This window comes from Protopterus annectens, chromosome 5.part0 (genome assembly GCF_019279795.1).
Source record: "Protopterus annectens isolate FY-2018-M chromosome 5.part0, PAN1.0, whole genome shotgun sequence".
In the NCBI taxonomy this organism is placed as follows: Eukaryota; Metazoa; Chordata; order Ceratodontiformes; family Protopteridae; genus Protopterus; species Protopterus annectens.
Window position 1 is genome coordinate 659,617,859 of NC_056735.1, and position 22,119 is coordinate 659,639,977.

General features: G+C 39.7%; 1 protein-coding gene across 4 annotated transcripts in view; it reads right to left on the bottom strand.

The window, feature by feature from the left end:
* LOC122802739 (ICOS ligand-like) overlaps positions 1-22,119 on the bottom strand; it is a 764,505-nt gene that overhangs the window by 66,539 nt on the left and 675,847 nt on the right. For all 4 annotated transcript variants that reach the window (XM_044072506.1, XM_044072504.1, XM_044072505.1 and 1 more), the window contains one exon: positions 5,857-6,000. In XM_044072506.1, the coding sequence (XP_043928441.1) occupies positions 5,857-6,000 (144 nt within the window). The remainder of the gene's footprint in view (positions 1-5,856; positions 6,001-22,119) is intronic.

The following is a 22,119-nucleotide window of genomic DNA, read 5'->3' on the forward strand; positions in this document are numbered from 1 at the left end:
ATATTTCTTGTTACTGGTTTTAATGGGATTTCAGAGTTGATTTTGATTTCAAAGGAGACAACCTTATGGTTGGATCTTACCAGGGAGGATGAGGCATTGAAGGGTGCAGCATTCTCCCATATTTGAAAGCACAAGGTCCAGTATGTTGGAGTCTGTATTGAGCGTATTCACTATTTGGTCAAGGGTGTTTGTATTTATAAAGTCCAGCAATCTCTGTGACTGTAGATTTGAGGTGGTGTAGGATTTCCAGTCTATAGAGGGGTAATTAAAATCTCTCAGGAGTATGGTGTTAGGTTGGATGGTAGGTGTCTCCAGCAGGTCTGTTGTGAGCTTTATGGGACATAGAGGGTGACCTATAGCTGGCTAGGATATGGTATGGGATTTTGGCTGCGGTGATCTGCACGTGGAAAAACACCATCCTGTTTGACCACCTTACAAGTACTGATGTATATGGAGACACTGACTCCTTTAGCTCTTGTCAGTGCAGCTACTGGTCTAAAAGTGTGGAAGGCACTGAAACCTTTCTTTGCCAGGGTATTCTCTGCCACTTCAAACCATATCTTGGTACTGCCCAGATGTCTATATTCTTGAGTGTGAGGAGGGCTGAGGGAGTATAGTTTTTAAGTCAAAGCCAAGTCAAAGTGAACTTTATTGTCATTTAGACTATACAACTTATTCATCACTGAGCCAAATTTCGTTAATCCATCTCATGGTGGAGGCATTTCACATAGACAATCTACAGTACAACAGCTAATATTGAAATAACGCACATTATTTCTTAAACTCTAACTTCTACTGATTGCACATACAGGAGACTTTTTTCACTGTAGTCATTATTGCACAGTTGCTTTACAGCTTTGATAAGTGGACAAAAATATGAATTTAAGAATCGCAGTGGAGTTATTGCACAGAAATATTTTTGCCCATAGATATAAGGTACTGTTGTTGGTATTTTCAGGAGCCTTTTTCAGAGTTCAGAGTTCAACATGGTGTGGATTTAGTGTAAGTTTAGTAGTCTAATGGCCTGTGGGAAGAAACTCTTATTGAATCTGGCTGTTTTGCATCTCATACTGTGGTAGCATTTACCAGAAGATAAATAGGTGAACAGTCTGTAAGCAGGGTAGGTAGTGTCTCTGGTTATCTTGTTGGCCCTGCTAAGATACCATGACAGGTATATTTTTTGGATGGCTGGGAGCGTGATCCCATTGATTTTTGTCTGCTACCCTAACCACTTTCTGTAGAGACGTTTGGCCTGAGGTGGAGCAGTTACCATACCAAGTTGCCAATACTGTTGGTTAGTATACTCTCTATGATGTGGTAGAAGGTAGTGAGGATTGGAGAGGGGAGGTTTACCTTCCTCACCTTTCACAGGAAATGAAGACGTTGCTGTGTTTTCTTCATGATGGCAGTAGTATTAATGCTCCATGTTAGGTCAACTGTGATATGTACCCCCGGGAATTTTGTGGTTTCCAGTCTCTCCACTATTTCATTATGGATTGTTAGTGGAGAGTGTGTTTTATGCCTTCTTCTGAAATCGACAATGATCTATTTGGTCTTATTTACCTTTAGTGAGAGGTTGTTGTTGTCACACCAGATGATGAGTTGACTAACTTCCTTCTTGTAGGCTGATTCATCATCATTGCTAATAAGACCAACCAATGACAGTTGTGTCATCTTCAAAATTGATGATGTAGTTCGAGTTAAGCTTGGAGGTGCAGTCCTGAGTTAACAAGGTGAGCAACAGAGGGCTCAGTACACAGCCCTGGGGAACCCCCTTGTTCAGACTGATGCTCTTGGAGGTGTTATTGCCAATGTGGACTGTCTGTGGTCTGTTCATAAGGAAGTCCAGTATCCAATTGCATAGGGGAGTGTTTAGTCTCAGTTGGTCAAGTTTCTTTATCAGATGTTGGGGGATCACTGTGTTGAAGACAAAGCTTTTATTTAGGTTCCTGACACTGAGCAGTAACACCTTGAGGTTCAGTTGAGTTGATTTTGCTATGTTGGTAGGTTTGTTAACCTGGCATTGCCTAAAAAGATCACTATGGGGAGGCCAAAGTTTTACCAGTATTCAAAATCCTAGAGTGGAGAGGTGCAGACCATTCTTGGTAAAGCAACATGGTCTGTTAACCATGTCCTTCCAAGCTGACAAATATTAGAAACCCTTACAATGACACCAGAAAGACAGTTATTGAAATCAATATTTTTTTGCTCATATTGTGGCGTCATCCTTGATGATGGTAATACGTTGCTCAGTGCTAGGCTCATATCAGCCCGAGACACATATTCTGAAAGCTCCATGATGTCTCTCTTCATATAGTCAAGGGACATACATCTCAGGTTATTTACATCTACATGGATTATGATGGAATCATATTGGTGTAATGACTTGAGTGTGTGTGGTGTGTGTGATTTGGCAGATACTGGCTCCAGATAAGCAATTAACAGTTCTCTACTCCTTGTTCAGCCTGGTTAGAGGGGGTCAGTATATCTTACAATGGAGTCCCCTGTGATGAAAGTCCTGGGAAGGGGCAACAGTATATTTTACAATGGAGTCCCCTATGATGAGTGTCCTGGGAAGGGGTATCAGTATATCTTACAAAGCAGTCCCCTATGAAGAGTGTCCTGGGAAGGGGCATCAGTATATCTTACAATGGAGTCGCCTATGACGAGTGTCCTGGGAAGTGTGTTTACTTGCCTTAGGGGCTTAATGTTTGGGGCTCCACTGAGAGTGATAGTATGTATGGTGTTAGGTGTTTATTCTATGTGCCTTTGGGCTTGCAGAGACATAGCTTTATGAATGGGTGGTCTAGGTGGTCTTTGTTGTTTAGGAAGATGCTTTTAAGTGCCTCAGCATATGTTAGTTTATATGTGCGTGTTGTGTGCTATGTGTGTTGGCTGTTGGGTGCGTGGTTTCAACAACCTCATGTGCTCTTACATGTGACAGTTTAGCCTCCAGTATTATTGTATAAATACACCTCTTGCATACTGTGTCTGCTTCTTTAGGGGTTACGTGGTTGTCAAGAACATGAGATAATTACTACATTGTCTCAAGATGCCCATATCCACCAAGCTAGCTACAGTGAAGTTAGTAAATTGCACATCCATAATGTCCAGTCTTTTAATTTGTGAGCTAGAAGGGGGTGGTGTATTGGGGTTAGAAGGCTATAAAGGGTGTTTGTTGGTGTACACTAATAAGGGTGCTTTACTGGGGAAGATTATACTAAACAGTAACTTTAATATTTACAGAATACTGAATTTTATTAAATCTGTAGGTATTGCTGCTCTAATCTTTTTGGCGCACAAGGCATTTACGCTATGTTGCCCCTTTACAGAGTACAGTTTTATGGACTGTTCTACATGGAAAATTTGCTTTCTAGGTGTTTGCTACTGTACAGGGCACTGCTAACCCATGCAAAGGCACAAACTTTATAGCAAAACAGAAAGACATAACACAGAAAACTAACCAATAAGCCCCTTGGCTAATAAAATTACTACGTATGAGTCCTTTTGTGTATTTCCTAACTCAGATAGTGCAGGCAAACACCTCTTGCCATAAGACAAATAAACCCAGTCCTCGTAATGTAAAGACATAATATAAGAGACCTACAGGTGTAGTCCTACCACAAACCACTTAAACAACTAGCTGGAAATCCCTTGCTGACGGCAATTTCAAGACAGTCTTACAGCAATAACAGTGAGAGGAAGACAATTTTATTAAACAACAAAAAAAAAACAAAAACAGTGAAATGCACACATAAAACCTGGAAAGTAGCAATCACTCAAAATAACTTAAGTGCAATTTAGCAATAAAGGGTACTTAACTTTGTCTGGATGGCAGTGGAGACAAGTAAAATATTTCTGGAATGCATGCCAGGACTCCAGGCTTTACTAAGCTCTTGGAAAATGAGCAGGAGACAATATGTAGTAAGGGAGGCTTACTCAAAAGCAACACTGGTTTGTTGGGTGGGCACTCAGTATCATCTGTGGAAAACAATGGGTGGGAAGAGTACATAAATAACTTATACAACAGTCAATAACAATGAAAGGGGAGGGAGGGAGTTTGGAAATCAGATAATCATAAGGAGTGGAGGCCAAGGACACAGCCTTATAAAACAACAACAAAAAGGCGGGACAGTTAGGAGCAGTGTAGCTAGAGAGGCATCCAAAAAATAAAGGCAATATTGGAGCTTTTTTCAGAAACTTTAGCTTAATGTGCTAGTGGGGGTGGGGGGTGGGGCAGTCACAGAATGCAACTTTAAGCAGGTAGAAGATATGCAGAATATAAAAGCACTGGAGTACAAACTGCAGAAGAGACAATTCTCTCACTATTATCCTTATTCTACAGTTTAAGGCACCACACTGTGTAGAAATTTCTCAGTAACACTGTTTATGAAAAAAAATAATAATAAATGACTAAGGCTCAAAATCTGGCAGTAGTACACAGTTCTGCCACACCATTGAATTAAACTACAAAACTATGGCCCAGCAGGGTTTAAAATACAAATGGATAACTTTCAGAAGTAATTCTACCTCTGGAAATAGAAGTGCAGAATAATGTAGAAACACAGTCTTCTTAAAAATGCTAATTAAAATGCAAGACTAAGGTCCCAGAACACACTATAAAATGCAAACAGATGGAACAAAGTAGACAGTACATAGTACTATTACCAAACAGGTCACTATAAGTTCAACTTAAATATTTAAACAGAATTTAATTAATTATAATACTTTAATTCTCTTCCCTTTTTGATAAAAAGATAGTTACTCACAGTTCCATACCTCTTCAAGTCTTGGATAAAAGTACAGTAAATGAAGGTTGCTGAATAGTTAATGCTGGACTGAGTGCAAAAAAGATTTTTCACTGTTGTTGCAGTCATTTAAACTGGTGAGGTAGCCATAAGCATACAATTATATAGGGCTGTAGAAGATGCTCGTAGAGAAGCATATTGCCTATACGTTTTTAACTGAAGAGGATTAGCAGTTAGTAGATACAATGGTGACTTATATTTTGCTAGAGGATTGGGTGGAACTTGTCATACACTGTAGGCCAGTTGGGAGGGTAGCTGTTTAAGTAAGTGATAGTAAAGAGGTAGGAAAAGGAGAATGAGCCATTTTAGTGCCTCATATAGATTTTTAGGCTGAAGCATGAGGAACCTAATATTTACTTTTCTACTTTGCTGTGTGCTAAATTAAGCAGCCTGCAAAGCAGGTCTTGCACAACACTGAAAATAAATTATGGAAATGGTTCTTCTGCAATGTATGAGTCACTCTGTTCATAAAAAAATAAAACATTTTGTGAGTAACATCCCACAAGTCTACTTTAGACTGTACAGGCCCTTTAAACTGTAATAGCTAGCGTCAGGACAGAGTGGATTTATCAGTATAATCATTTTCAGGAAAAAATTACAAAACCAAGTAAAGTGTTTGTTGTGGAATACTTTCATTGATAAAATGCATTGTGAAAATTGCAGTACATCAAGGGAATTACATGTGCTTGTAGTTGAGAAAGCCTTAACTATGATGGAATAGGACTGCTATTAAGCTAGTATTCCATGTAGATTAGGTATCTCCAGTATTGACGCCTGCAGCAACTTGTCCCTAAGTATTTCCTAGTTGCAGTGAGATCACTGTACTTTAACGTAATATATGTTCATGGGAGCCTTATAATAAATTAAATATATCACTGGCATAATCTTCTTGTAATATTATATTTTAGTAACCTATTTTTATGTAGTTACTCTCAAATTATTTTAATGTAACATTTTCTGTCACACAAAACAAAACGCAGCAAGTCATTTTTGCAAACATAAACATGAACATTAACATATGATAGATTGATAAATGAGTGCATCTTACGTCTGGATGTTTGAAATGGAAGCCTCCTTTTGTACAATAGCCGTATTACCACCGATGCTATTACAAGTAGGATCACCATAAGAACTACTACAACTGTGACATGTGTTGGAGGAGCATCTGGTCCTTGATTATCTGGTGATGTATCTGAAAGGAGTCCCAAGTAACATAAAACAACATTTGTTAACATATTTATCAATAACGGTCTTGGCAGTGTTTTAATAGCACATCTCTATATACTAGATAAGGTAATGCTACTGAGTGAAAAAAAAGGAAACAACATGGAGTAACAAGATGAACAAATATTGCAATGCAACATTTTCGATAATGTTGCACTGGCTATGATTTTTTCTCTGTGAAATACACTGATCTTGCATTTTTTCTTTACTTGCAGTATAAAATTCGTCAGTAGCCATCTTGCTAAAAAGTATTTTGTATACTTTAAATTTGTATTTTAACATTTTAAAAATATCATTCCTGCATTGTTCAGTGTCCATTCTAAATCTCTGGAGTCTGTTTATTTTAATCTGTTCTGTACAATCTAGTGATGATATCAGTGATGCTACATGTATATAAGCACTGAAATACATGGATAGCCAAGATGGCTGAAATGAAGAGGCATTTGAAATAGGCCAGGATCCATAGTCACTTCACAGTAGCAGGTAATGCTATGAAGCAGTGAAGAAAGCAGTGTGGGAAATTGTGTATGCACATGACAGTACAATGACATGCAACTGAAAGCACACAATCTAATGAGTGCATTATTAGATGCAAGTGTGACATTCAGAAAGTAGGTCGCAATGCATAGTTGTAATACACGTTAGGCACACAGTACATTACATGTCACTATAAGAGCAATCAGCTCAAGGAAACTTGTAGAGTTGTAACAAGCAAAAATGCTTACATCAGCAACAGAATTTGTGGGCCAACACTTGGTGACTACAAGTGCTGCAACCTTGCACTTTGAGGCACTACAAGGCAGCAGTGGTGTGAAAAAATGATACATGCAGTGAACTGCATACCACCAGCTAAATGAGCAGCAGCTGACAGACTGCTTTCATGTAGACAGAGATATCACATGGATGTTGGTTTACGCATATCTCCCGCACATAGGATCAGGATGAATATAGGTTCATAGATTCATAGGAGGTTACTAGACTAATGGGCCTAGGGCCTGAAAAAATGTAGCCATGTAATAACCTTGTTCCCTAGTTGATCATGGTTAGATGGTCATTGTTAGCAGAGAGAATCAGTGATTAACACTGATTACCCCTGGCCACAAGGGACATAGGTGCCACCCCCAGGGTGAATTTGGAGTCTCCCATCCAATTGCCAATGCTGCATTTAAATAGGGTCATTGAGAAGCTCTGCTTTATGTGAAGTGGAAGTTTATTCCAGAGGAGTGGCAATCTCTGGGAGACACATCTGTCTCTCCAACATGTTCTGTTCATGTCACAGGCTAGGCTGAGATCTCTGGAGTGAGTGACTTTTGTCCCATTTGATTTGCAGATATGCAGCATTTCCATTAGGGCAGGGTCAGAGATCACTCTGTAGGCCAGGCAAAGGTTATCTCTCAGCAGATACAAGGTACAGAGAAAGGGCCTTCAATCTTTCTGTGTAGATAATTTTTTGGAGGTCCTCAGTTTTCTTGATTAGAAACCACTATGGTCTCACCAGTTGTTGCAGGTGTCTGGTGAGGTACATGCAAAAGAGAGCATTGTACTCAATTAGTGGTCTAATGAGGGTCGAGTACAGAGGAGTTATAACATCCTTAGTCTTGGATATGATCCCCTTATTTATGAGATGTGCAATGTAGAAGGCTTTCCTTACCACTGTGGAGATGTGGTGATTGAAGTTTAAATTGCTGTCAACCTGTGTTCACAAGTGTCTTACCACTGTGTTTGAGCTTAGAGGGGTTTTATCTATAATTTAATTTGCAGGGGACACTACTTTGCCAAAGGGGAATAATGATGCACTTTTTGTGTTTAGTTTTAGATCCTGACTCTGGCACCAATAATTAGTCTGCTTTAGCCCCTTTTGTAATATGTTATCATCTTTGGGGGACTCAATGATTGCACCTAGTTTGCAGTCATCTATGAACTTGGTAAGCCACAGGCCATCTACTTTCACTTGGATGTCCGAGAAGTAGATTCCAAATAGTAGCGGGCTCAGCACAGATCCCTGTGGCATACCAATGGTAACTGGTAGAGGAGGAATCCCCAGCTTTGACAGTATGTGTTCTGTCTGTGAGACAGTTTGCTACCCTTTGTGATTCATGGTTTAATCCCCAGCTGGCAGAGTTTTTCAATGATACCTGGGTGGGTAATTGTTTTAAAGGTCTTGGCTAAGTCAAGATAGGTGGCATGTACTGCTTTGCCCTCATCCAGGGCTTTGATGACTTTCTCAAAGAAGTCCACCAGGTTTAATAAGCATGACCTGCCCTTAACAAAGCCAAAGTGGTTCAGGTCAAGAGTTTGAAGGTTGCCTATGTCCTTGCTGATAAGGTTTCTGATGATTCTTTCCATGGCCTTGCAGATAAGGCTGGTTAGGCTTTTGGGTCTATACTTCCCAGGGTAGGCTGATGGACCCCCTTTGTGTAAAAGGATTACTGTTGCTGTTCTCCACTGTGCTGAAACAAAGCCAGTGATCAGGATCTTGTTCTAGATTGCTTGGGATGTTATGTGGTCCCATGGAAGCTGTGTTTTTGGCCTTGGAGAGGGCCTTGAAATATGTGGCTTCCCATATGCTGGTGGGCACTAAAGCATGTGCTGCTGCTGCCTATTTGCTAAAGGGGCCCTCCAAAGATATACAGGGTACAAAATGGGCATATCATAGACATCAGCCTGCAGAATACTCAACACATTTCTTGATATGCTACTTAGACATACAGATGAGCGTATCTCTTTCCTTAGCACACCAGGAAGAGAGAGAGAGAGAGAGAGAGGCATCACCATATATGGTTTCTATGACATCACCCCTCCGCAAAGCACTAGGTGCTACAGATTGCACACATGTAGCAATAAAAGTCTCACCTGGTCTGTGGAGAACAGTATGTCAACAGGAATGGGTGCCATTCCATTAACTGCTAGTTAGTGTGCAAAGCACAAAATGTGATTACCAGTGTGTCTGCACAGCAACCTGTCAGTACCCATGCTTCACCCTTATTGTATACAAGTCACCAATATTGTCACTTCTTGCACCAAGAAATCCCACAGGGACACCTAGTTGGTAAGTGCAGGAAGTGTGGGATGCAGGCATTTACATATACAGCAAAAGACAGTGAGTATATATGTGTCACCCCAATATGATCCTACTGTGTTTTGGGTGACGCATGATAGTTACTGGAGCTCAGGTTGATGATGCCTATATGGAACTGACACAGCAGCAGTAAACAGTAGTAGAACATCATAAGTATGCAAATAGGGTTGCCAGCTTTCTTTGTGGCTAAAACCGGACTAGGGTCACTCCCCTTGCATCACTCATAACCCCACCCATTCCCACCCCTCTCCCATCCATGCTCCACCCATGTTGTGACATCACTGTGACATCAGCTGATGGGAACGCCCTCTTTTTCTGTTCCGGGTGCCTGCTTTCAGCCAATTTACTATGCTTTTCTACAAAAAAGCATAGTAAATCAGCCAATTTAACAAACACTGATAGTCTGTTTCCTTTTGTGAAACAGAATACTGGAGTTTGTACAGTGTTTTCCTGACTACCAGAGAATTGATTTGATTTGTGGATAGTCCAGAAAAAAAACGGATAGGTGGCAACAGGGATGATTTCCAATTTCCCACCTATTGGTCAAAGTTATGCTTAAATAGGGCTAGGGATGGACTCTGCTTCACATGGATCAATGGATGGGAAGCTTGTTCCAGTGCATGGGGACCCTCTGAGACACATTTTTGTCGCATCAACATGGCCTATTTATGTCACAAGCAAAATTTCAATCCTTGGATCTAATGGTTCCTTGACTCACATTAAATAAGAGAGCTTTTCAACAGTCATTTATTTAAAGTACCACTTTAACATAACTAGCCTCTGTAAAATAATGCCACCACAGTCTTTTTATTAACCAGTTAGGCATGATGTACATCCTTTTTCAGGGGCAAGCAGGGAGGAATGCCTGATTAAGTGACTTGTTCAAGGAATCAGTAAGCAAACGAGGGCTAAAATAATCAAAATCTGTACAAGAGCTAACGTTTACAGCCTTAATCCTCTGTGTCAATTGCAAAACGATATTTTTTATATATCACAGCTGCATAAACAGCCAACAATGTAATGACAGGACAGGCAACCTAATTGTTATACAACTTCCCAGTCTAACCATACCTCTCAACAGCATCTCATTATGAGGAACTTTATCATTTTGAGTCTTAAAAAGTCCACATTTCAAACTGTTTCACACTGAAAGAGTCCCTCACACAGTTATATATATTTTTAATTAATATCCATGTTGAACAACACTAAATTATTTCATCAATGAACATTTTGTAAAACACCTATCTACTGTCTAAACTTTTACAGAATATCCAGATTTTTGCCTCATGTTTTAGGTATGTTCCTCATAAAATCTGTGGTTTTCTGACATATCAGTGAAGATCGAGTTCACTAAATAAAGGCAGATGTTGAGTTTCAGACATCACATTCTTCAGAAAATGCATAGTAAAACAAAGCCATTTATTCTAGCAACTTCCTAAGTTTCTAAGAGCAGTATTCAAATTATATCCCTATTTTTGGGCCTTTACCCCTTATTATTTTTGACTTTGTCCAAATTTCTTCTGTTGAGAGGTATGATTTGCAAGTATACACATTTTAACAATCCTGTGAGCTTCCTAGATGAAGCTGTTAAGTAGTTAGTAAATGCTCTACATTTTTCTTATTGATACCACATCATGAGAGCAAGGGTGTAGCTAAGCATACATACTCAGTTTACTCAAATAAATACACTTTTTCTGAGAATGTCTTGGAAACTTCAACACTCAAAAAGCACAGAAAGTTTAGAACTGTGCCAACAAATATTTAGTGTACAAAGGTATACAAAGAATGTTTGCGGGAAAGGAATACACATCTAAAAATAGCTTTTTATGGGAATAGATGGTAAAAATTGAAAATAAGGTGTTATCTTCTATTTATTGGGGATAGCATTTTGAAGGTTAGGTACATTTTTAAAATGATAGGTGGGCGCAGGATGCACTTCACGCAGGACAACATTAGGTTTGAGTACAAAATATAAATTTATAGCTACACCCCTGCACTAGAGGCAGTGTCCCATATTTCCATGATGAAAGGATAAGAGTTACAGGGCTAGCTTTACTTAACAATTAACAGTGCACTGACAATTCACTTTTCCATTCCTGACCCTTTGAGATATAATGAAGGATCCCTTGAAATATTATGTTTCATCTTAACTTCCTTATTATGGCATGTTGCATACTATGCATTATGTCTACATGTTATAACATCAAACACTCTTATGTTGCCCTCCTGCTAATTGTATATACAAACTCCATTATCACACAACAGTGTGGAAAGGGCAAATTCCCATTTCTCACTGTCCCACAACCTCACACACACATGCTGGCAATACCCAAAACTAAGGGACTTCAGTTGCTTAAGATGGCAAAAACAATATTTGATATTCTGAATGTTCGACCAAATGAAGTGCAACCAAAATATATGGTATATTCCTTAAAAGCACAGGGCCTAGATTTTATTATAGCAAAGTTTTAACAGCATAGCATGGTAATTGAAGATATTTTTGTTCTTTGTTCATTCTTTTACATTAATTCTTATCAGTTCCATTATAATTAGAAGTATGCTTTATTTTGTTTAAAAATAATTTTGCATGTTCAAAAAACCATGTTAAGATAATTTCAAAATATTCTCATACTTGTTAGAATAAAGAAATCAAAACTGCAAGCAGTCGATAAGTCATTAATGCCTCAACTTGAATGTAAAAACAGGACACCTAACATATTTTCCTCTAATCAAGAGAATTTTAAAATAAGAAGGTATAATGTTTTTCTAGACCTGACAAATGGACAGTATCATTAAACTGATATTACATACCTAAGTTGTCTGAAATCTTCCCCATCATGCTTAGCCCTGAGGTCATTGCCCAAACAACAAAATGGTTGGAGAAAAAAGCCACAGGATACCCTTTTTCTCAGCTACAACTTTTCTTGGTAGAATTTTTCTGTTACACTTGCCCCAGCTCTGTGAGGGGTTTACTTGTTACAAACAAATGCAGATGTATTGAGAATTGCATGATGACAAGGTGCTTTTCTCAAAGTGCACATGGATACTGACCTCAGAGTCCAAAAATAAAAAAGTAATTACTCTACCAAATTAGCACGGAACCACCATAAATGTCATTAGATACAGCCAGGGGGCGAACAGTTAAAATCACTTCATGCCCTTAGCCCTTAGGACAGATTTTATGTTGTCATACTCATACAATCTCGCTACTTCACGTTTCAAGGTAATGAGACCGAAAGAAAATATTTGGTTCGTTAATGGGTAATATCTATGACTGAGTCTGCAGAGCTTTATTTTTCAAGAATATGCAAACACCTGTCCGCCCCCTCCCCTCATTTTGATATAGTAAGTATTGCTTGGGACATTCAGTCTTCATTAAAACAACGGAATTCTTGGAGAGCTGCTTGTTCCACGTTTGATGTAAGTGATATGAGCAAGATTAGGCAAGGTACCCACAGAGCAGTTGTGGAGATTAACAGTGAGAAGGTATGAGGGAACAGCTGTGCTGCGGCATGGGGCAGTGGCTGCGGCACCCGGGGTATAATTTTAGTGCGAGGGCAGTCCTGCTGCAGCTGCCCAGCTCCTTGCGCTGACTAAATGTATGCCACCTGCAGAGGTAATGACCCATCGGAGCCAAAAACAGGCAAACATCAAGGTAAATGAAGCTCCTTAAGTACTTCAACTGCACCAGCCTTTTTTATTGTGTGCAAGTGCACAGGTGCATGATGTATGCTGACTGTAGTTTTAATGACAACACTGACTGCTTGGGCGCACCTTACAGTCAGTTAGAAATAAAAAATAAAATGTGTGTGACAGTATTCATTATTCATTATTCAGCAAGTCGTCAGCATTTTGTTTGGTTTGCATTTGGGAGTGGGCTTGCAGATACTTTAAAACTTTGCAGGCGTGTTACAGCAAATGCGATTATCTGTCCAAGAAATGAAGCAAGAACAAGGTTCGGAAATTACCGGATGATTGAGAAATACGATACTATACAGTACATGTGAAATCATAGAAGATTAAAAAAGCACTTGGCTTACATTATGTATGCTATCGTGTATGGCTTAAGAATTAATGTTTAAGGAGCAGCATTTTGTCAAACACAAGAGAGACAAATCTTTCAACTTCCAGCACATAAAAAAAATTTAAAAAGTATAGGTGTTTCAACAAGGAAGGCAAATGTGTCCTGAAATACGTAAGCTGTGGGCTTGTTATATTAGTATTTGTACAATTAAGGTTTTCAAGAATTACAGTTTTAATACCAAAGCATTACATTTAATAATATTCGGTATAACCCATACCACACGAAGAACTGGCAGATTTTTTTTTTGGGGGGGATAGCGGCATGAAAGTTTTGTCTGCAAGGAAATGTTTAAATGCTTCCTAGAGCCTCCTGTTTAAAATGCTTCTTTGTTAAAATGTTAAATGCAACAGGAAAGGTAAGCTACTTGAAGAATAAGTGAAAAGAAAGTCTGGGAAGAAACATACTGCGCTACTGTTAACAGGTAGTAACACACAGCAGTATTGGATGCACAGTGATATGACTGCAAAAGTTTGGAGTTCAAACTGATACAGTTACATTAAGTGCCTAAGGCAACTAACTATCCTTGTATATACTATGATTTTCCCACGATAAAGAAAAAGATGGCTGAATAAGCTGGGAAACATTATTACAAAAGTTACGCTTGAGACTGTGGCAGTGGCACAAAACCTGTACTTCACATGTCCAGTTTTGAATGAAATTTGTGACAGGACAATTTGTCAGAAAACCGGACAGTCCGGTCAAAAAACAGACAGCTGGCCACCCTATATGCAAACTAGAAATATCACTGAGCCTATGTTTTGCATGTCAGAGTCATGGTTCCACAGTTCCACTGTCTGGATATGTTGGGGTGGGGGGGTCTATGTAGCACACTCTTGTCACCATTTGCAAGATGTTTGAAGGATGCTACATGCTATGTTACATAATTACCAGCAAACATGCAGACCTGGAGTCTATCTAGGGATTCTCCTTCAGATCTGCTACAGTTGCCCCATACTATAGTCAGCACACCAACATTACAATGTGATGAGCATAACTCATGCCAGTGAAGGGAAAGCAGTTGTACCTAGCCCAGCTCTGTAGGTCCATGATTAATGCACTATGGCACCACAGTTTCATATAGAACAAACATATTATATGCATTGTTTGTTAAAGGCTATGTTGGCAGTGCTCAGTGGGGACCACATTAGACATCTCTGCAACTACCATAGAGGAGACTTTGTGCATTTGATCACTGTCATCAAAATTTGCACGAGTGATAAGGGACGCAATGACACATGGCTTACATCACAACCTGGATGGAGGGCATGACAGTAGAAGAAAAGATGGGGGGTTTGTGGCAAGAGGCACTCTGTGTCATGTACAGTGTTATTTCATGACAGGGTGGGGGAAGCACTAAGAGACTAAGACTGAAAGGGGTAGCACAAATGGATTATGAATATGGAGAAGAGTCACAACATGACTGTAATCTGGGCCTACTGCAATGACTCATTATGGTAGGACTACAGGCTCCTGTGACATGAAAGTTATGCTGCTGCAGGACTGTATCCTGTTTCAGTGTCACTGAGATGGTGTCCTGCATCTGGAGGCATTCAGTTGTTGCTGACAGTGCTGTAGGGTAGTAGCATGCGATATCCCTAGACCTGCAGGAGCAGACTGACTGTGCAGCCTGTGATGGCCTCACAAATTGACTACCCCATGCATGTGCCCACTCTTGACCCTTGACAAGACTGCTGGACAGAGCAGTTAAAATGGTACTTGCTATACTCCTGAAGCAGGTGGATATGGCAGCAATGCGTCCCACCACAGCCTTCATGAGACCTAACAAGGTATCATTTCTGGACTCTATGGCCTTATCATGGAGTTGGCAGGGACAGCTGACATTCTCACAGAAGCCACACACTACACTAGTCATCTCCATGTTGGCATGAGTAGTGTCAGAATGTGCCTGATGATAGCCATAATGAACCTCTGTTAATTTTAGTCCTATTGCCTCCAGCATATCAGGGCCTATGAGATGTGATGGCACCAGGAACCCCTGGTAGACTGCTGCATGGAGGGTTTGCCCTTACTGGAGGTGATGCACTCCACTGCTGCTGTAGCCACATGAGAAGCATTGTTGGTGCTCTTGGACATGGAGAAGCCACCTTGATGGGGATGGTGTGTACTCTGCTTTATAGCCAGAAGTTTAGGTGTGGTTGAGGTCATAACTTCACCCTGAACAAGGAGTGAAAGTCTACCCAGGAAGGAGACAGGGAATGCCTGTGTGTCATCTAACTGTGACTCAATCTGTGCCTTGGCATTATCATCAGACCCTGCACAGGTGTTGCTTTCAGCCTTTCTCTTAACTCAGCTTGATGCCACTGTAGCAGTGGTCCAGCCTGTGAATATACAATACAAGACAGATCAAAGTGAATCTGATTAGCCCTTCTGTGTATGAGCCTTATGTTATGTATGCAAACACTGGTACACACTATGCTGAAATAGAATGGATACATATCTCCCTAGCAGTCATGTGAGCCTGTACACTGGAAGTACCTGTGGAAAGCATATACAATCTCATTTGTGGCCTGCTATTACAAAATACACAGCTACTATATAGACATAAATTATGTTTATTAACCAAGTATATCTCTGAGATATGTGAGGGCTGCCCACTCCTTGAACCTTTGTCCACTCCTCCAGGTGTAATACCTGTGTCTTGATCATCCCTTTGGGGAAAAGTAGGAACTCTTCTTCATCAGTTAGGCTTCCAGAAGTATTTGGCTACCCCCTTCAGTGGTTGACCTATCTTCTGTACTGCATGTTTTCTTGCAGGCACACCTGATTATGTCAGTGATGCACCTCCAACACTACTGCATTGTACAATTCTCCCCATAAACAGCATTGATACTGTGGACCACTGCCTCCCAGATGTGGTCCTGTAGAGGCTGATAAGCACCTCATCTTCCTAACAGGTGACACTCATAGGTCCTGAATACCAATAGCTTAGTGTCATTCTCTTGACTTGGCTGAATTTCTCCAAATCTCTGCTATTTATCTTCTCCAGAGGACATGGGATACATAACTATAGGCTGGTGATGGCTGGGGACAGTAAGCTAACAATTACAAAAGAGTTGGCTGTAATATATATATTTATATATCTACAACAGTCCAGGTGTAGACAGGGATAGGTACACAGTAGGTGCCATAACTGTGCACTGATATGGAAAGTGGAGTACCCCATTGATGCCTTACGTTACAGGTAGGGGCAGGCATGTGCATGTGTACAGGGAGAGTACCATACAGATGCCTACAGTGATATACATGTGGGTTGGGGACATCACTGCAGTAACGTGATAACAAGCTTCTGTGTTATGATGTTGGGTTTATAGTTGGGGATGCACAACAATTGCTTCCTCAACATAGGCTCACAGCCTATGTGTAGGACATGCAAGATACTATAAGGATAGCATACCTCTCAACTTTCCAGATTTTCGCAGAATGTCCAGATTTTTGCCTCATATTTTTGGTTTGTTCCACATAAAATTAGTGGTTTTCTGGCAAATCATTAAGGATTGAAGTCACTAAATAAGAAAATACATTTGAGTTCAGACTTCATATCTTTCAGAAAATACATGCTAACACAAATCATGTAATTATAGCAAATGTTCTAAGTTTATAAGAGCAATATTTAAAATCTGTCCCTATTTTTTGGGCCTTTGTCCTCCCATTATTTTAGGATTTGTCAAGATCCCTTATGCTAAAAGTTTGAGAGGTAGGAGAGATATGCATCCCTGACAGTGGGCTGTTTTCTGTCACATACAGGGTGGATATAAAGCTACATATTATGTGTATGGGTTATAAGCAGGAACACGTTAGATTATTATACCTTTAGTTTGGTTACAGGTAAGAGGTAATATATATATATATATATATATATATATATATATATATATATATATATATATATACACCTGTATTCTGTCCCCAGGCAAGGGCGCACACATAGATCACACCAGAGATACAATTACCTGTTATCACTAGTGCTGCACAACTCAAACTGCTCTTACAGCAACTACTCTTTTCTGCTGTCAGTAACTAGCTTCAAATGGCTGTGCTGGAAATGCTGCTTCTCATTTTTTGGTGCACAGTTTGGTGTTTAAAGTGTTGGACTGCCTGCTTAAACCACAAGTAAATAGCAGTTTACATGGCATGTATGCAAATAAGAAAGTTCCACATGTGTGTATAAATTCTTATGTTTCACTGAAGTGCATTGGTGGCATAGCATTCAGAACATGCCACTAATACACCATGATTTGCTTGTTTTTTGACTGTGCTAGGTGCTCTGCTCATGACTGGGAATTTACATTTACCACCATCTTGTTTATAGCACATTTATAGCAATGGCTGGTGACATTATTACCCTTTGAAGATTATGCGTCTGATGCGTGAAGAACAAGATTATATTCATTATTTTGCATAACCAGTTGAGCGAGATGCTACTGAGTCTCTGTCAGGGTCTGTTTTGTAATATGGATGGATTATAGCATGACCTAGCTGAGCAGAATAGTAAGGCTACTGGTGAGCAATACAGACACTGTATGATGACCTGAAGCACTGTTACCCTGAAGGTTTCTGGCAGTAGGAAACAGGGTTTAGGCTAAAAATTCTTAAATGCTATTGAGTAAACACAGTGGCTACTGTTTTTCAAAAGTGTACTTTTGACCTTTTTTGTCCTTCCTTCAGAGCTGCATTTTTTAATAAAAGCTATTTCCCTCAGCATATACTATGACACTACAGATAGGCTACTGTAGGAGATTACCTCTGTCCTCACCTTGTTACCTGTCTGTCTGTCTTGCACTGCTATTTATTGTGGGGTAATGCATAGCTGTTCAGTTATTTGACTGTGAGCACCATGTCAGACTTCTGACATATTGCGCATATATGAGATGTAGTGCTGTTGATAAAATGTGGACACATTTCCATAAATCTGTTATCTCCATACATGTTGGTTTGTATCTTCATTGTGTAACTGTTTCCAGGCCTCTGCTATCATTCAGGTCTGTGATGGAGAGTAGTTTTGCAATGACGTTTGCTATACCTGTGTGAAATAGTTGTTTTGTCCCTTGTGTCTTTCAGCATGGGTAGATTGAAGACAAATCATTGCTGGTTGCCACAGGAGGCAGCTGTGACTTGTGTGACACAGTGTGATTAGTTTGGCATGCACCTACCAGGTTATCCTATATTATCTCTGTCATTTGTAGAACATATTTAGTAATGTTATCCTTTCAGCTGTATTGCTCTCCTGCAGGTCATAAAGCTGAGGATTCACAGATACACCTGCCACGGCCAGCCTCTGTGGCTGCAGCTGTTATAGGTGAGAAGGATGGAGTGCTTTGCCTATGAGGAGTTCCAGCCTTAACAAGAATGGTCCAGCTTGATCACCTGTTATGCCCCATCCATCAAATTGCGTAGGAAATGGTTGATAATACAATGCGCAGTTGAGTTACTGGTACTATGTCCCTCAGAGTGCATATCAAATGTACCTGACTGTCAGTCCACTGCCATCAGGCTACCAGAGCAGAGTGTGGCTTTGTCACCTATAACCATGACCCATGTAAATCATCTTCTGGGCCAGCTGCAGCCAGCATATTGTCTGTAACCCCACCCTAATTCAGACAAGTGTACACTCATCCTGTTGCGCTACAACCCCACCCCTTGCACATTATCCATTCCTACCCATCACAATTTCTCGACCCTCTGTCCCTACCTAGCCATTCTCTTCCCCTCCTAGTGTGTGCATATTAACCCCTATTTGTACTACTTTGTGTTTGTTTGTGTGCCCTACTGCTTCCACTTCTCCATGTTTCTTATTCCCTTTTTCTCTATCACCCTTCCTATCATCTCTTCTGTCTACATGTATGTGCAAATAGGATACAGAATGTAGAGCAGGCTGAGGTGGTGGGATCCAAACATAAGTATACTGGAGACCAGCAAGAGATGTCATTAGAGTGTCTGAGAAAGTTCTAGTTTGAATAATTGTATAATTTGGATAACTGAATAATTCAGTCATTTAAAAACCAAAGAAGGAGACTAGGACAATGGTCACTTAGTGAAGATGATAGAATTTGCAACTGGAAACGTTTTGCTGGAAAATTAGTGATGAATAAATAGATAGTACATGTGATTATAGGCCTGGTAGTGGAGATGACAAGTTGCATAGGTTTGTGTAGACTAATAAAATGGTTTAAGGCAGACTTATTTTCCCAAAGAAATTGTAAACAATGTCTCCCAAGAGGATTAATCTGTGTTCCCTTGTAAAATGGAGCAGCTCCAGAAAGGTACTTTGAATGAGTGAATGGTTTGATCGAGGAGGAGGAATACAGGAGTAATATATGTAGTGCTTAAGGAAGACCTTGGTTTGTCTACTGGTAAGCTAAATGTGAGTCCAGCTTGGGTAGTTCCAGCTTTAGTATTACTGGTGGCAGTCATGACATGGTGAATAGTGCAACCCTTATGGATCTCTCTTATCGCATGGTCCATGGTCAGTAAAGCTATGATAACTGTTACTAATGGAGGGGGAGATCCAAGAGCTAGACTTCAACCAGGACTCAGTAATGGCAGTGAGCTTTGAGGGGTGCTAATTTAGCCAAAGTTTAAGGCTGGGCCATTTATTACTGATGCTAGAAATGTTAATAAGAGCTAGTGAGAGTTTAGTGCTTTTAGGGTTATCAGGATACTTAGGATAAAAGGCCCAAGATTAGTTTCAGTATCACTTATCAGTGCTAATACAAAAGTAGTTGGTTAAACAATCTGACCAAGAAGATTACAAACAGGTAAGGAAGTAAAATAATAGTTGGTGTGTAGTGATGTATATTTGTGTAGGGGGGCGGGGGCTAACTGGTAGGTAGATTCTATTAAATATTTGTGGATTATGAGTATGAAGGTGTAAGACTTTATCGGTATAATAAGGACTTTGGGGTATAAATACTTAGACAAAGCAGAGGGACAGGAAAGCTGTAGAAAGCATATTGGCAGAGTGTAGTAACTGTGGTATATAAGGAAGTGGCAATAGTATACTATCGTAAATGTGACAAATAAGAAAGTACTGATGCTATATATTTTTGCAATATAGTTTTGTGTAGTAAACAGTTGTTTACGTAACTTGATTGCAATGATTGTTAGTGGGAGGAAGAATGTTCGGAAACATTTTTCAGCATATGACAGCAGGGGCAGTACTCTTTGGTTGTAAAAAATGAATTTGGAGACAGTTGATATAGAATGAGAATTTCTGAAGAAGAACTTTAAGACAAATTGTTATTGATGAAACAAGGGGAACACAGCAGAAAGAATAAAGATGTGTTTCTGGTGTAGGTAAATGGAAAATTAGGGGAGGGAAGGGAGTGAAGCAGGTTGCAGCTAGCAGGAGTAAGCCAGTCTGCAGATGCACAGTTCTGCTTTATGCAAACACCTCTGCGCTCAACAACTCATTAAAGGTAAGTGTATGGCATAAAGCTGGAATACCCATTTCACAAACTTTATGCTTTTCATGCAGACATAAAGGCTGTAAATAGTTATTCTTTATTGTGCAGCTATAACTAACCTACAAGTAAGGGGTAGAAAAACAGAGAGCAGAGTGGGTGTTAAGACAGAAGGAGACCTTTTGCTCTGCAAACATATTAGCCATCCAGTCAATAATTAGGACAATGACATAAGCAGTAGTAATACAAGTTGCACATGCCATAGTCAAATGTATGATAGAGGATAATGTCTTTTTGCAGGAAGTGTGACTATAACAAAACAGTCCAATGATTCAGCTCTTAGCCAGGAGCATGAACGCTTAGGTTAGACACTATGACTGGAGTTGCTAGCAGCACCAAAAAGGAGAAAGAGAAGTAAAATATTGGTGAAGGTAGAGAAAAAAATGGAATAAGGGGATAGGCATTACCAGTAGGTATATATGGTTCTATTGTGTATGATCAAACTAATTTAATGTCGAATTGAAAACACCAACAAAAAAAGTTTGAATGTACACAATACCAAAAACAAAAAATATTGAATGAAATAATATTGAGAAAGGAAAACTATTTCATTTCCCAATATTGACACTATCCCCCCCCCCCCCCCCCCCCCATAAAACTAGCCTCAAATTCGTCTGAATAGTGGCAGTGTTACAGGAAGGTTTTTATGAAGGTAAGTTATAGAGTTAGGGTTGAGGGAAGGGGCAGTGTTAGGATTAGGGTTGCACCCCATTACTGAAGAGGGCAGGGGGCTCCACCAGTGATGTCCTCGACAGCAGTCTTATGCTGCACCAACATCCTTGATGCTGACATATGTCTAGTTGTCCAAACAAAATGAAAGAAAATGCACCAAGCTAGCACACTGAGAACGTTTATTGATAGACAAAACAGAAAATGGTGAGCGCTTTCACAACATAAAGTTGCTTCATCAGACAACAGTAAAAGGCTTACACTCTATTTAAATAGTCAAATATCCATTACTCAAGTAACTAATTAGGGTTAGCAAGCTGTACAGAATCAAAATCAAGAGAAGCTTACCACAGTGAATCCTACAATAAGATGCACTATGCATATAATGTTACACACAAAGTTACTAAACATATATAACCACACTATGTACAGTATAGAAAAACCATATACATACATATATAAGATAAAACAATGACAGTAAGACATATAAAAAAGCTAAAAACATCTAAAATATCTTCTAAAAGATCTAGAAATCAGTGCATGAGTGGTCGAGCCTTCAAAAAGGGAACCAAAGTAGTGGCAGCATTCAATCCAGGAAACTTCTCAGGGTTAAGCTTCAGTATCCATTTTTGCTCATGCCCCTCTGTAATATTTTCTATGTCACCACCCCTAGGGTTCGTATAAATATGTTGCAAAAACAAAAATTTAAAAGAATGTGAACGATCATTAGACATAGCGTGACAGGAGTTGGTGGCACCTGATGTTAAGCTGCAT